Genomic DNA, 13297 nt, shown 5'->3' on the forward strand with positions numbered 1-13297 from the left:
ATCACTGTAGGCATGCATGGTAAGACATACACAACCTTTTTATTCCGGATTCGGCGTCAATAAATGGCGACCATGCAGCCCGTATAGTGTTCATTTTCTCCTGACAAACGGCATCTACCATATTGCATTCTGAAATTGTATTAAAATAGCTTTTCTTAGTTAAATATAAAATTATACAGGCTTACATAAGTTATACAAAGGTAATTAAAACACGACTTACCATCAGGACTTTCACATGCCATTTTAGTAGATTGCACAGTTTTCTCATAATCACTTGGATCTATGTACGACGCACTTTTCAACTCAACAACAACACCCGAAACTGGCGGAGTATCGTCTACTGATATTGGAGAGGAATAAGCACGAACTTGCAATCCAACGGAATTCTCGGCAATGACAGTCGCATAAAATGTATCTGCATGGCTAACGGGTAATGCTGTAGGGAAAAGGTCAGAAAGTGTTGACAATGTCCATGGCTTGTATTGAATTCCAACTGTTTAACTAATATTATTAAATTGTTACTGAAATAAAGGGTTACAATTTATTAATGCAAAACTGCACAATTTGCATACGGACCTGAAGTGACATAGCTGTGAACATCTCCAGATAATTCATAAGCAGGAGCAATGTTGTCAAAACCTTCTTCAAAACCAAAAAATATGTAGAATCGTTCTACTTTGCTTTGGAGATCAGCAAATCCTGACCACACGCATGTAACGTTGAAGTGACTCTATAAGTTCGGATTGTCAAACATTAGATATTCAGTGTGTGAATAGGAATGAGATGAACGAAAAAAAATCACAAAAAATATCCATTCCATAACATCGATGTATTACGGCGTAGGCCGGTCGCATGCCTTAGAAATTGTGTTTACTCTTGCAAAAAGGAAAACAGGCTGAATTCGAAATGGTGACATCGATCAGATAGTTGTCCTTATATCAGTTGCCGCCTTCCAATAATGGCTACACCGGGCAATCATCAAGTACAAGTTTAAGCCATTGGCTAAAAATACGGTCAAAGCACGTGTTTGCAAGTACAAAGAGTGAAACCTGATTAAGACCAGCGTAAGCCATGCAATGCAATACTTAGTATATCCTTTATCAATTGATTACAAACACTATTAGACAAAAAGCTCATACAAGTGTTGGAATAAATTCCAAAATTAGCCATTGTATGAAAATACTATCGCATCACTTATTAGTTACCTGATTTTAATCGATAAGCAACCTAAGAATTGGAAATTGATATCGAAAGCCCAAAACGAGAGCAGATCTCTTAACTTGGCTACATACAAAGCAGTTTAACAACAACACAGTAATGATTCATTGCTTTCAGCTAAATGAAAACAAAAATAAAAGGTGTACAATATATTGATATTTACTTACTTGAATATATTCATGGCATTCCACAATTCCTGTATCGGGTTCTGTGTTGTCTTGGATTAATGACTGGGAGTAGGCTTTGGCGGTTATGTTGGCTTTATTTGTCACCGTCACAGAGAGAATATTCGGAATACCTATATATTTGATATACTTAATATCATTTTTAAAATAAAAATCAAATCTATTTTTAAATCGTACGGGTTCTGCAATTCACATTGGTTTAAAGGTGGTCATATGATGTGTATCAATATATGTATTGACTCTGGCGGATCGTAAAACATTTATTGGCCAGTGTGAAGCTTCTCAAGCGCGAAATTGCAGGAAATTGAACGTAACAAAGGTTACTTCCGTGTCAAAAGGCGTCCTCTGAACGTTTCGCGTGTTTGACATATAAATAGAGAAACCTGTGAAGCATTATCAGCCCTTCTTAGACGATGATCTTAAGATGGCGTATGAATTTGAAACTAGACAAGATTCAGCTTAACGCTTGAAATACAAGGTCTGTACAACACCTTTGTCAATATTAATATTCTGAAAAATATTAATAGTATTTATGATCAATCAAAAGAAAATTGTACGGTAAAGATTACCCGATTACAATAACAAGCGCCCGGTTAATTGCATGATCATGTTGTAACATAGTCATTTCATATGAATAAAAGGTTTGACTCGTTTTCTCATGTGTCCCTAAATGAGGACGGATGTTTTTTGCTGGATTGGCACGGAAGGTGACCATAGATGAGGAAGGAATAAAATATGTCCACATGACGTGGGATTTCCAGACGAAAAACCATCAAGATGACAATAAAAAGTGTTTTAAAGTTCTTAATATTTAAAAAATGATACATATATAAGAATATATATATGACTTACTATGAAAAGTTCTTTAAAGAGTCCATTTTTTATTTTCTAAACTTTAGATTGAATAATAAAACAATTCACTTTCAGTTGCACTTCAGTTTCGGTCGATATTGTTTCATCAGGTCGATACATCACTATAACGACCTCACTGAAGTGCAATAATTGTATAATATACTAAACAGCCGTACAAATTCAAAACGGTAATATTTATCAACCTTGCAAAAATATTTTCGTTAATGGACAGAGGCGTTTACATAGATGTTGTTCGCAACATCTGTAGCAATGGATAGGAAAATGTATATAGGCTATTAATAACAAACCTTGTAACGCTGGCAATATGCTTTTTTCGTCAATAGAAGACGTTCCGTCAACAGACGCGTTAAGGTTTTTGATGTTAGCAACATCGGTAGCAAAAGGGTATGTGCCTATGGAAAATGTCGTATGTAGTATATTGTCTACGTTATTGGCATCGTGAATTTCACTATCATGGTAAGACCATGTTCCAGTTAAAGCTGTTTCGTCTATTTGAAATGCCGACTTTCCACTTTCCAATGACTGTGAACTCAAACTGAAAAATATCACATCTTTCTCATTTTTTACCATCCGTGTTTATGATATGCATGATTTTGAAACTAGTTCATATTTAATAAAAAGTTACAGACATAGATCAAACTTCTAACACTTACGTTAGGATATTAATATTTGGAGGTGTAGTGTCCACAATAAAACCGTCTGTTTTCGTTTGCAAAATATTTCCAGCATTTGTTATAGCTCTGAGTGTGGTAAAATATGTTTTCTTCGGTTCGATATCCACCGTAACTTGGGCTTGTCCTTCGTTTCCTATTCCTATGAAACGATTAAATCGAAACATATTCTTCATAGTATTAAAGTTAAAATTTATTTCATATGTGAACTTATTTACATAAATATGAACATTAAAACGTACATATGGATTCAAGACTATTAACGGTATACAAGTTAATTTTATCGAACTTTACTTAGTAACGCATCACTGAACCATAAACGTGATTAAATCAAGTTGAAATAAATTCTAACACCTACCATGAAGGTCAGACACTTCTGTCTCAGAATGTCGTATTGCATATTCCAGATACGGTTGGACATCTTCTCCTTGTGGAGTAGTTCCTATTGCCCAATCATATGTTTGTATGCCATGTAGAGAACTTTTAAATCCACTGAAACTCATTGTTACGGTATGCATATCACCCTGATAATCAATGTCATTTGAAATGCCTCCCCTTGGACCGTCAACAGCTATACCTGTGAGCACAAATTATCATGTACTCAACACATATTTTTTAATAATAAACAGTTAGAATACAATTATAATAACCTTTTTAAGAAATGTATTTGTTCGACGGAACGTTTTTTAGAGTACGAAATAAATACCAGACGTTACCAACATTGAATCAAATATTCCATATTTTTTAAATGTATTCCAATATTCAATAACCAAATCAAACTATCAAACAAAGGCAAATTGTGTTGTACCCGTGACATCTTCCGGTACAACAACGATAGGCGTAGATGTTTTAACTGGACTCCACAAGCCAGCACCATTTTGAGTTGCAAGTGATACAAAATACACAGGAAAGTAATTGTTGCTATCAGACAAATCAGTGTCAGTAAGCACACAAGGTAGATATGCATCCTTTGAATACTTCTCCTGTGTGGTCCAACCTAAGACATCGTCTGACCCTACATATAGAATATATTATATGAACACCCCAACTTCCATTCCTTTAATAAACTGCCATTCGGCAATTGCTATTATCATCCGATTTCGCAACATCTTCGGATCGCCAATCATCGTATAACAATATTTTTGATACATTGACCTTTTTTGTTTGTATTGAGTCAGAAAGTCCCGTAAGAAAGTGTTAATTAATGAAATGTTAAATGTATTGTTGTCATTAGTGTTTTAATATTTTGTTTAAAAGTTTTCTGCAAGTGGTTGATCTTTTCCCGCGTGATTGTGACGTCGTTTGATAAAATGTTTCAGGTTACAAGTGGGTCGTACAGAATGGGTAAGAAGGATTACTGTTAGGTTTTCTTAAATGAAATGAAATATTTTTAACAATTATTCGGACTCCACACACTTTGACCATCCCAATTTCGTCCACACTCCGATATTGACATCAATTCCGCAATTCATTACTTTAGTGAAATATCATTTTTTAGCATTGATTATGAATTGTAATATATTTAATCTGAATGATTCATTTTATAGACGTGTAACCATCATTGGATATGAACAAACCTGGCGTTGTGCCAACAGCAAATCGGACACCTATGATTCCCGACTCATGGTCACTTGATACCCACGACGCCTTTATGCCATCGTGATCAGCCTGCCAAACGTATCCGAATACAATTTCTTCATCGTCTCCACTGAGAACTCCAACTTCTAGATGTTCAAGCTAAAAACAAACGTTAACACATATCCTTGCTTTTGATGCATAAATTTTACAAAATAAAATCAATAACTTAAATTTAATTCATTCATACGCAAATAAAAACTTAAAGTACACAATTTCAAGCTTAATTGCATAACAAAGCTATCAACCTCTGGTTGGGTATTATCTGTAATCACTCCATCTGATTCAAAAATTGCCGTGAGTCCTGCACCATTGACAGCTCCAAATCTAAATTTGTACTTGGATCCAAGAGTAAGTTGTAAATTTTCTTTGGTGAAGACGGTTGTTTTGGGGTTTTCAAGCACAATCCATTCACCGCTTCCTCCTTTTGAGGTATAAATTTATTATTAACAATACATACTCGTACTATCACTAGCTTAAATAAAGGAAGTCAAGAGAGATGACATCAGTCAAATAAATACCATAATTTTATTTTTCTGCTTACCCGGATACAATTGTTTTGTAAAACCTTGATTTACGATATGAATTTGAGCTTTCAACTCGACAATACCAGAGTCAATATCTTGCACCTCATAATTCACAGACAATTCCTCCAGAGAGCTCTGCAAATAAAAATGCAAAAGATACACAGTAACGTTATTTACATTTTATACTTACGAGTATTACAAAAACAAATAACACAATTTGCATACCAATAACTAAAGTGCGTGTTACATAAACCGGCAATTAATTACATTTGAACATCTTTTTATTTAACTTAATTATTAATTGGAAGTGATTTGAAGACCATGGGTAATTAATTTATTGGTGAATTTATTAGCAATTAAGGTATGTTATCAGAAAGTTATGTACATTAATAAACTATCTTAAATGTTTAATTGCTACAGCAATATTTACACACAGTTACACACCTGAAATCGGATATCTGTACCAAGTGATGTCCCATCATATATAAATTCGAAAGTTGGTGAGGTAAGGTCTATTAAAATACCGTCTGAGGAATTTGAGTTTTCGTTAAGGGCCCCATTGAAAGCTATGATTGTTGAACGAATGTAATCCAGATGTTTAAGATTTAAATTTTTCCAGGCTGCAAACGTCAAAGCAGCATCGATATCATCCTCAGTTTTAACAACATCTGTTTGTCCAGCCCTGAAAATTGAACAAAACGTATGTAAGTTATTTGCGCTTGCGTCTACACTCTTTTAATTCATTTGGATAAGATTTGTGGATACCCTTTATTTATACCAAAAAAGTGAAATTAAATTGTTCACATGTTGCAAATACAAATTAATTCCGTTCATGTACCTGAACAATACAAGCAATAAACAAGGTTCGATACACGTGTTTAGATTTAAATATTTGAGAATGAATTAAATTAAACAATATTCCTTTGTACACCTTTTTTGTATAATCGTTCAAAATTATAATTGTAATAGACAAGGGTCAAGTACGTTTACGTAAAATGAAATAAAAATCAGGCAACAGTAACATTTACCTGTTTCTTTCAACTGATGCAGAATAGCTCCTTATACCTGATTCGGGATCATGAAAATTGTTCCATTGTACCTGTACAGACGATTTTGAGTGGCTGTATTTTCTGTCTTTAAAGTTGGAGAAATCACCATCGACAACATTGCCTTGTAAAGGTTTCGTCAGGTCAACTCTCACTGAAATAGTTGTATTTGCATACTTATTTTTTAATTGAATAATTTAAATTCTGAATGCAAACGATAATTAAGTGCATACTAAGGTAATTATGAAAAGAAGTAAATACTGTACTATTTTTATGGTTAGTCATATAATCTAGAATTCCAAAGCATATGTTTATTGTTACTTGGCTAAAATTGAATGTGTTACCTCCGTCGGAAGACTTGGAAACGTTCTTCATATTGGTTGCAGCATTAAACGCCCATAAAGTGATGTAGTAAACGTTATCGTGTACTAAAGTTTCATTTTCTTGAAGTTTAAAACAAAATAAGTGTTCGTTATGTTTAACACCTTCCAACCCAACAACGTCCAACATTCCAGGTTTAGATCCAACACCTATTTCATATTTTGAAATTCCTGACTCAGGATCATGGAAATCATGCCAGTTTGTACAAATCTGAAAAAAATATTTGTGAAATAAAATGCCGGTGCCCTAAGAGATATGTGACCAAGACAAGTAATTTGCTAATGTATGAATGAACAGACCGTTTAACCAGATTTTACTCTTAATAAGTTAGTATTCAACATGTACATATACGAATCAGTCGTATTTGTTTCATGCGTTTATGCAATATGAACTCAGGAGGGCAAGGTTGCAAATTTCTCCGGCAAGTACTAGGCTACTAATTTGCCACATGGTTACTTCTTATCGTTGTGAAAATGAATCGGCAGCATATTTAGTTGTTTGTGTTTATATAAATATCACCAAAAAAACCCGAACATGTTAACACGCTTAGAAAGGCCAATCAGCTACCCAAACAGAACATCATTATACAACCCAAGGGCTTTATTAATTTATATAGCAGCCCCTCCGATGATAATATCAAACTAAAATAACAGTCGTAGCCAACGAAGTGCAGATAAAAAAAATTAAATCCCTCAAACAAAGGATTTTGCATCTTGCTTAAATCAACCCTTTTAGTTAATATTAAAGTGCCAAATGGCACATATATCTGCATTTCCTAGCTAATCAAATTTCTAGAGTTCTTCTGCTTATGCCTAAATTTAGTTTTTTTTTCCACTTTAAGTTCCTAATGATCTCACGACATTTCATGTTGTTCAAAGTTACACCCACCTTATCAGAATACTTTGTAAACTGCAAGTCTTCTGAATATATTTCACCATCATTGACAACACCTGCTATCGGTGGACTCGCATCTAGGAGAATGGCTCGGTTCGCCCTTTCCACTACATGCAAATCAACTATACAAAACATAAAGTAAAGTTCAAAAAAGAATGTGTACACGTTAATGTAGTTAGTACGTATTTGCGATATATATATATATATATATATATATATATATATATATATATATATATATATATATATATATATATATATTATTTTTATAAGAGAAATATATGTTCCTGCTTATATAGAGACACTTACATTAACATTTAGGTGACCAAATCCAAAACATTAAATTGATTATTTTACACAAAAAAGCAAACATATTTTAAATAAACATCCTTATAAAGCTTTCGTTACCATTATTCGTTGCTCGAAGTCTAAGCCAAGCTGGTGTTCCGTCAGGAATTTGGAAAGTAAACTGAATTAATGTCAATGTTGAGCTTCGCGCCCAACTCATAATATTGCAACTCCATAAATCTCTTCCAAGACAAGCGTCCATGTATGCAATACCTGATTCTTCGTCCCTGATAAGAATACATAGTGCAAAGACATATTACGTACTAATAAATGTAAGTCTTCGATTAAAGCAGAAAAAAATGAAAGGCGTTATCATATTAAAATATTCTATCAAAACTGACTTTACTTACGTCGAATTATGAAGTGCTGACACAAGAAATGTGTCCTCATTGTATTTAATGGCGTAAATCTCATATATGAATGGACTCGTTATGTCGATAACATAAGGTATCGAATGGCAAATTGTCGTTCCTAGGAACCCTCCGAAGTGAACTTTGTTCATAGCTCGGACGGAGACATAGTAGCGTCCAGCTAAACATCAACAAATCATAATGTAAATAATCTCTATGGAATAGTGTTGGAAAGGATGCATGTTTTTTATGATGCTAAGGAAGATTAAAACATTTACTGCGATATTATATCAATACTCTTAAAGCATTACTTGATATTATCCATTTTAATTACATTTTAATTCCTATGGATGCAAGAATATTGAATATTTCTGATACCACTCAAATGTTGCATGTTTTAGGTCAAACATTATTTTATAATGGAACCCTATATGAGATGCGATAAAACAGGTGACTTCATTTATGGCGCCGCTTTTTAACATCAATTACCTCCATATTAAGCCTCTTTACTAGCAATGAAGTTTGTGTTGTTCTAAGGCGCATGTTGTAATAACATGTTTTACAATAATTGTAAGATACCTAAACAAATTCTTGTTTTTGAACACATTCGTCTGTTTACGGATTATTGGGAGTCCTTAAGATTTCATAAACAGTGCACTGACCACTTGTTTGTAAATAGTCGAACTCCGTTGGTTCGAGCTCGCTTGGCTCGAAATCCTCGTTGGCTCGAACTAAATTTTAAGGACCGTTTATTTATTCTCAAGGCAAGAATTTCCGCTTGGGTCGATTTTTCCGAGGCTCAATGTATTTTCGCCGGTTCCTGGGAGTTCGAGCCAACGGGGTTCGACTGTACACCAATGAAGCACATTATTATTAAAATTGATTCGGGGATGATACATACATGACAGTGGAAATATGTTTTTGTTTGTCGATGAGGAAGATATAATTCCGATGTTTCGCCAGTGGGATTCATGCAGTAGGTGTTTATGTGGGTCAACATCAGGATGAATAGAATCCTCGCACACACTTCTTCCAACAAACCATGTGTAGACCAAAATACCTGTTTCATTGTCATGGATTCCATCCCAGTTGGCTATAAATAATAAATCGTATGTTTTATAAAAAATGTCGTCTATGTTTACCAAACTGTATACTACTGCTTGAAAGACTTGAACACATATCAGAACAGCAAATCATCCCTTATTAATTAATTGTGGCAGTTAATCAATGGTGTTGACATGTGCCTTTAAAAAGCATTGTCAATATGTTAGGTTACTGGTCTAGTAAATGTAGTTTTTACATTCTAATAGAATAATAGAGTCTTTGACAGTTTAAGAAAACACCATATATTTACCGGCTATATAGTTATTACTCCTTGAATACAATGTTTCGGTCATAGGATTATCGCCATTAAACACAGTCCTAGAACCTGGTCCGTCGATAACGGTTCTGTAGCATACACAATTACATTAACCAATGTATAGAAAGCGATCCTAATATAACTTTCCGAATGATGTTTATACATTGTTTACCACAAATGACGTCACACTTGAACATTAAATCGACCGACGAAAATCATTCATAAGCATTAATGATTTTATAACACCTATATTGTAATTTAAAATATATCTTAAAAAGTCAATATTTGTTTTCTAGATATGTCTGAATTTAGTATTTTAGTCTTTAATACGTGTTTCCACAGAGCCGGGCCAAAACATCGCCATTTATCTTTCTACTGGACATGTCATTCGACATATAGTCGTAGTGTTGTTGCTATAATTCATACGATGCATATGACATCAATATATTAAGAGCAAAATAAAATAAATTACCGATGATTGGGAACAACTGCAGTCTGACCAGTGCAAAATCGGGAGAGATCAGGTCTGTCGGATGGAACTAGCGTATGACAATTGACAAAACTTAACGCATCCAACGATCCATTTAATATTAGCCCTTGAAATACAAAATGTTTATTGCCACAGCATCACATACCAATGCAATATTGACATCTCTGATACTAAGTTACTATTTCTGATTTAACACCCGCTTTATCGGCTTCTAACTCGAACCAAAGAATCAACACGGATATTTTTCTTGCATACATGAACTTCATAAATTTGTGGTTTCAAATACCACATTTTTTTCACATTGAACAATTACTTAAGCGTCATTGTTTACTGACGTCATAACGCAGTTATTTGTATTCATAGTTTGAGACAAATTGTTATTTGAAACATCACATTTGTATATAGTTGAATAGCTTATAATTTATTTTTTTAAAAACAAGTTTGATTGTACAATTTTTAAAATTCATAATTGAAACCGAAGGTTTATACTAATTGCTTACCTGGTTCGGGGCATGAGAAATCTGTCAGTATCCCCTGACTGTGAATCACTGATCTATACCCAAGGACGTTCGTTACGTCTAGGTTGACAAAGTGGAGCGTATTGTGTCGCATATCAAAAGAGTCATAGCTTATTTCAACAAACTTGCCACTGGACAATCGTTCAAAATGATGGAACTGCGAGTCCTGATTTAGATAAACAAAATGATAAGTAATTCATGTATTATCCACAGGGTAATATAAGTACTTCGAAGTTTCATTATGTTTAAAAAACAAATTTAACAAAGTACACTCACCATGTGCAAAGATTCATCAAAATGCCTCATTGATGGTAATAGTTCACATGCCATTGATTGACCATAGTCGTAGTTAAAACTATGGCATGGCGGTATTTTAAGGCATTCTTGCGCACAGTCAGATGCAGTTACGGTATTCAGGAAGTTTATTGGAGAAGTCACTAGTTTTCCTTCCTGCAACTGCGTGAATTCATCCAAAGGCTGATTTCCTGATTTATAATAAGATCTTTGTAAAATAGACATTTAAGAACAACTTATTGATACATGTACAAATTATTAGTTTTTTTATAGTGTTGAGCACGCTATTGATTTTAATGAAATATTTCGGCAAACGAGTATTGAATGACGCTAATTTAAAAAAAAAATACTTCAACGGGAATGTGTTACTCGAAAGCTTACCGAATTTTCTATTAGAGTTGTCTTTTAACATCAGATGTTCCCATCGAAGTAACTGATCACCGTAATGTTCGGTCCCAAGTCCAATCGCAACTAACGTTTCAGAAATATCCGAATCATCATGAACTAATATTGTAGCTCGAATTATGTTAGGGTTACTAGTTGATGTAAATTCCACATTTACACGCCCAGTCGGTGGAGTGCTATCGTAAGTAGATAGCTCACAATTGAGCAAACTTCTAGAGCCAGCGCTGTTTTCCGCGAACATAATGAAGTATAAAGGGACTCCAGATGGATACTCGTTGCTTTCCTAAATCGTGAAAAAGAAGTTTAAATATTATATAATCTATAAATACAAGTAAAACTTGACGAATTGAAATCAGTAGCCATCATATGTCAATCATTTTGAAGCTCAAGATGTACTCAGAGTCAGCGCAATCAAAAGGATACACTGTGGTTATAATACATGAAAAGTAGATAAGTGATACATGTATTATACATATCATTAATCACGAGATAACAGAAGCAGAACTTTAGAATATATAGCTAATGCGGCAATACGCGTCGGAAATAGACACAATAGAAGACACGGAAGAAAAAGGGAAAGCAACAAAAGGAGTGATAAATAAACGTAAATAGGTCGGGCTGTAAGGATATCAGAAGCGTTTATTCTGACGAATGTTATGTTGAACTTGAATATGATTTTTTTGGGGGAAGAACGTTGATCCAGTAGTTGTTCTAAATGAGACAAATGTCCTACCATAGATTACTTGCGGAAAAGATGTACTGGACAGGTGATGATATGGTATATGTCTTCAATTTCTCTTATTTAAAATTGAGGTAATTGTTGAAGACGTTTATAATAAGTTTATTTAAATGAACAGCATTGTGTACGCAACCTGATATTCAATATGCAATCACCCTCAAAAAGGAATCGAGGAACTGAGGTCTTATTCGTGTTAACATTGTACTTGAAAGGCGGTACTTGTGAAGATAAACAGATATGCTTCGGTATTCCATACATATAGCAGGAAGAAGCTTCAAATTAATTTTGATTCTTCATTAAGTGCTACAAATGTTTAGCGAGTTTCATAGAAGGTAGGAGGTTGTAATTTCAATTTTAGAAGAAATAAGCGTAGTAAGATAAACATGTGTAACTGAATAGTATTCACCAAAACAAGTATAATTTACGTGTTTATATATTTTTGTCTGTACTTTGACCAAGACTAGCTCAATATACATAATATATATGGAAGCAAGTCGTGCTGCAACGCAAATGGTTCGCAGTGACTTAACCATTTGTAGGTCGTCTGCGTTTGCCTAACTGAGATTATCATAAGCAATGGCTGCATATCCTAACAGCGGGATAATACATTATATATATACATCTTTTTTACAAGATTATCGCCCAATGACGTATTTAAACGATTTCATGCAGGCCTTCTGATAAACTGGCTATGTTGATGCCATGTCCAGAAATTTAAAATTCAAATATTTAAACTCTTTCAAAGACAATTATGTTAATGCGTCTGTCTTTTTGACTTCCCAAAGATAAATAGTGATTCAGTTTTGCTTGATTGAATGATACTCGCAACCTTTCAGCCTACATGTGTAACTTTTCAAAGTCATCATTAGATACCAACTCGCCGACAGTGACGTATAAGGAAGTGTCTTCTGCAAAAGGACGTATTGATTTTTGTATTTTAAAAACAATGTCATTAATGTAGAAATTGAAGTGCAAAGGGCCATTTGTCGAACCTTAAGCAAATTCAGCAGAAAAAGTCACCGTGTAAGACATAGTACCAGACAACCACGAGGGTGTCCAGCAGATAGTGTAGCCCTATTAAACATACCAGAAGAGACTGAAAATATTTTCCAATACTTGGCTTATCAGTTAGTCATACTAATATGGAACGGAAACTGCCACTTTTACAATAATTATTTAAAATACCGTTATGCCATTTTGCGATACAACGTTAAGATATGTCACAGAATACTGCTCTGATTTCACAAAATGTCATAATTTGTTCACTCGATTGATCAGCGCAAAAATAACAATATAAGTCTAAACATGCATCTAGGTAAAACGATAACTCAAGCGTTAGAAGTTTGACATAGGTCCCTTGTAA

The 13297-nt window shown here is 34.1% G+C and overlaps 1 protein-coding gene across 1 annotated transcript in view; it reads right to left on the reverse strand.

The window, feature by feature from the left end:
- Positions 1-13297, reverse strand: part of LOC128235438 (uncharacterized) — a 39817-nt gene that overhangs the window by 16585 nt on the left and 9935 nt on the right. Inside the window, exons 16-38 of the mRNA XM_052950261.1 lie at positions 11172-11478; positions 10773-10981; positions 10479-10662; positions 9961-10084; positions 9483-9577; positions 9030-9221; positions 8129-8309; positions 7839-8005; positions 7425-7552; positions 6500-6746; positions 6138-6309; positions 5554-5791; positions 5127-5244; positions 4831-5006; positions 4525-4684; positions 3756-3962; positions 3306-3524; positions 2930-3089; positions 2564-2811; positions 1386-1516; positions 577-730; positions 221-436; positions 36-129 (exon numbers count right to left, since the gene is read on the reverse strand). Coding sequence (XP_052806221.1) covers positions 36-129; positions 221-436; positions 577-730; positions 1386-1516; positions 2564-2811; positions 2930-3089; positions 3306-3524; positions 3756-3962; positions 4525-4684; positions 4831-5006; positions 5127-5244; positions 5554-5791; positions 6138-6309; positions 6500-6746; positions 7425-7552; positions 7839-8005; positions 8129-8309; positions 9030-9221; positions 9483-9577; positions 9961-10084; positions 10479-10662; positions 10773-10981; positions 11172-11478 — 4127 coding nt within the window. The remainder of the gene's footprint in view (positions 1-35; positions 130-220; positions 437-576; positions 731-1385; positions 1517-2563; positions 2812-2929; positions 3090-3305; positions 3525-3755; positions 3963-4524; positions 4685-4830; positions 5007-5126; positions 5245-5553; positions 5792-6137; positions 6310-6499; positions 6747-7424; positions 7553-7838; positions 8006-8128; positions 8310-9029; positions 9222-9482; positions 9578-9960; positions 10085-10478; positions 10663-10772; positions 10982-11171; positions 11479-13297) is intronic.

The sequence above is a fragment of the Mya arenaria genome, chromosome 5 (genome assembly GCF_026914265.1).
Source record: "Mya arenaria isolate MELC-2E11 chromosome 5, ASM2691426v1".
NCBI lineage: Eukaryota > Metazoa > Mollusca > Bivalvia > Myida > Myidae > Mya > Mya arenaria.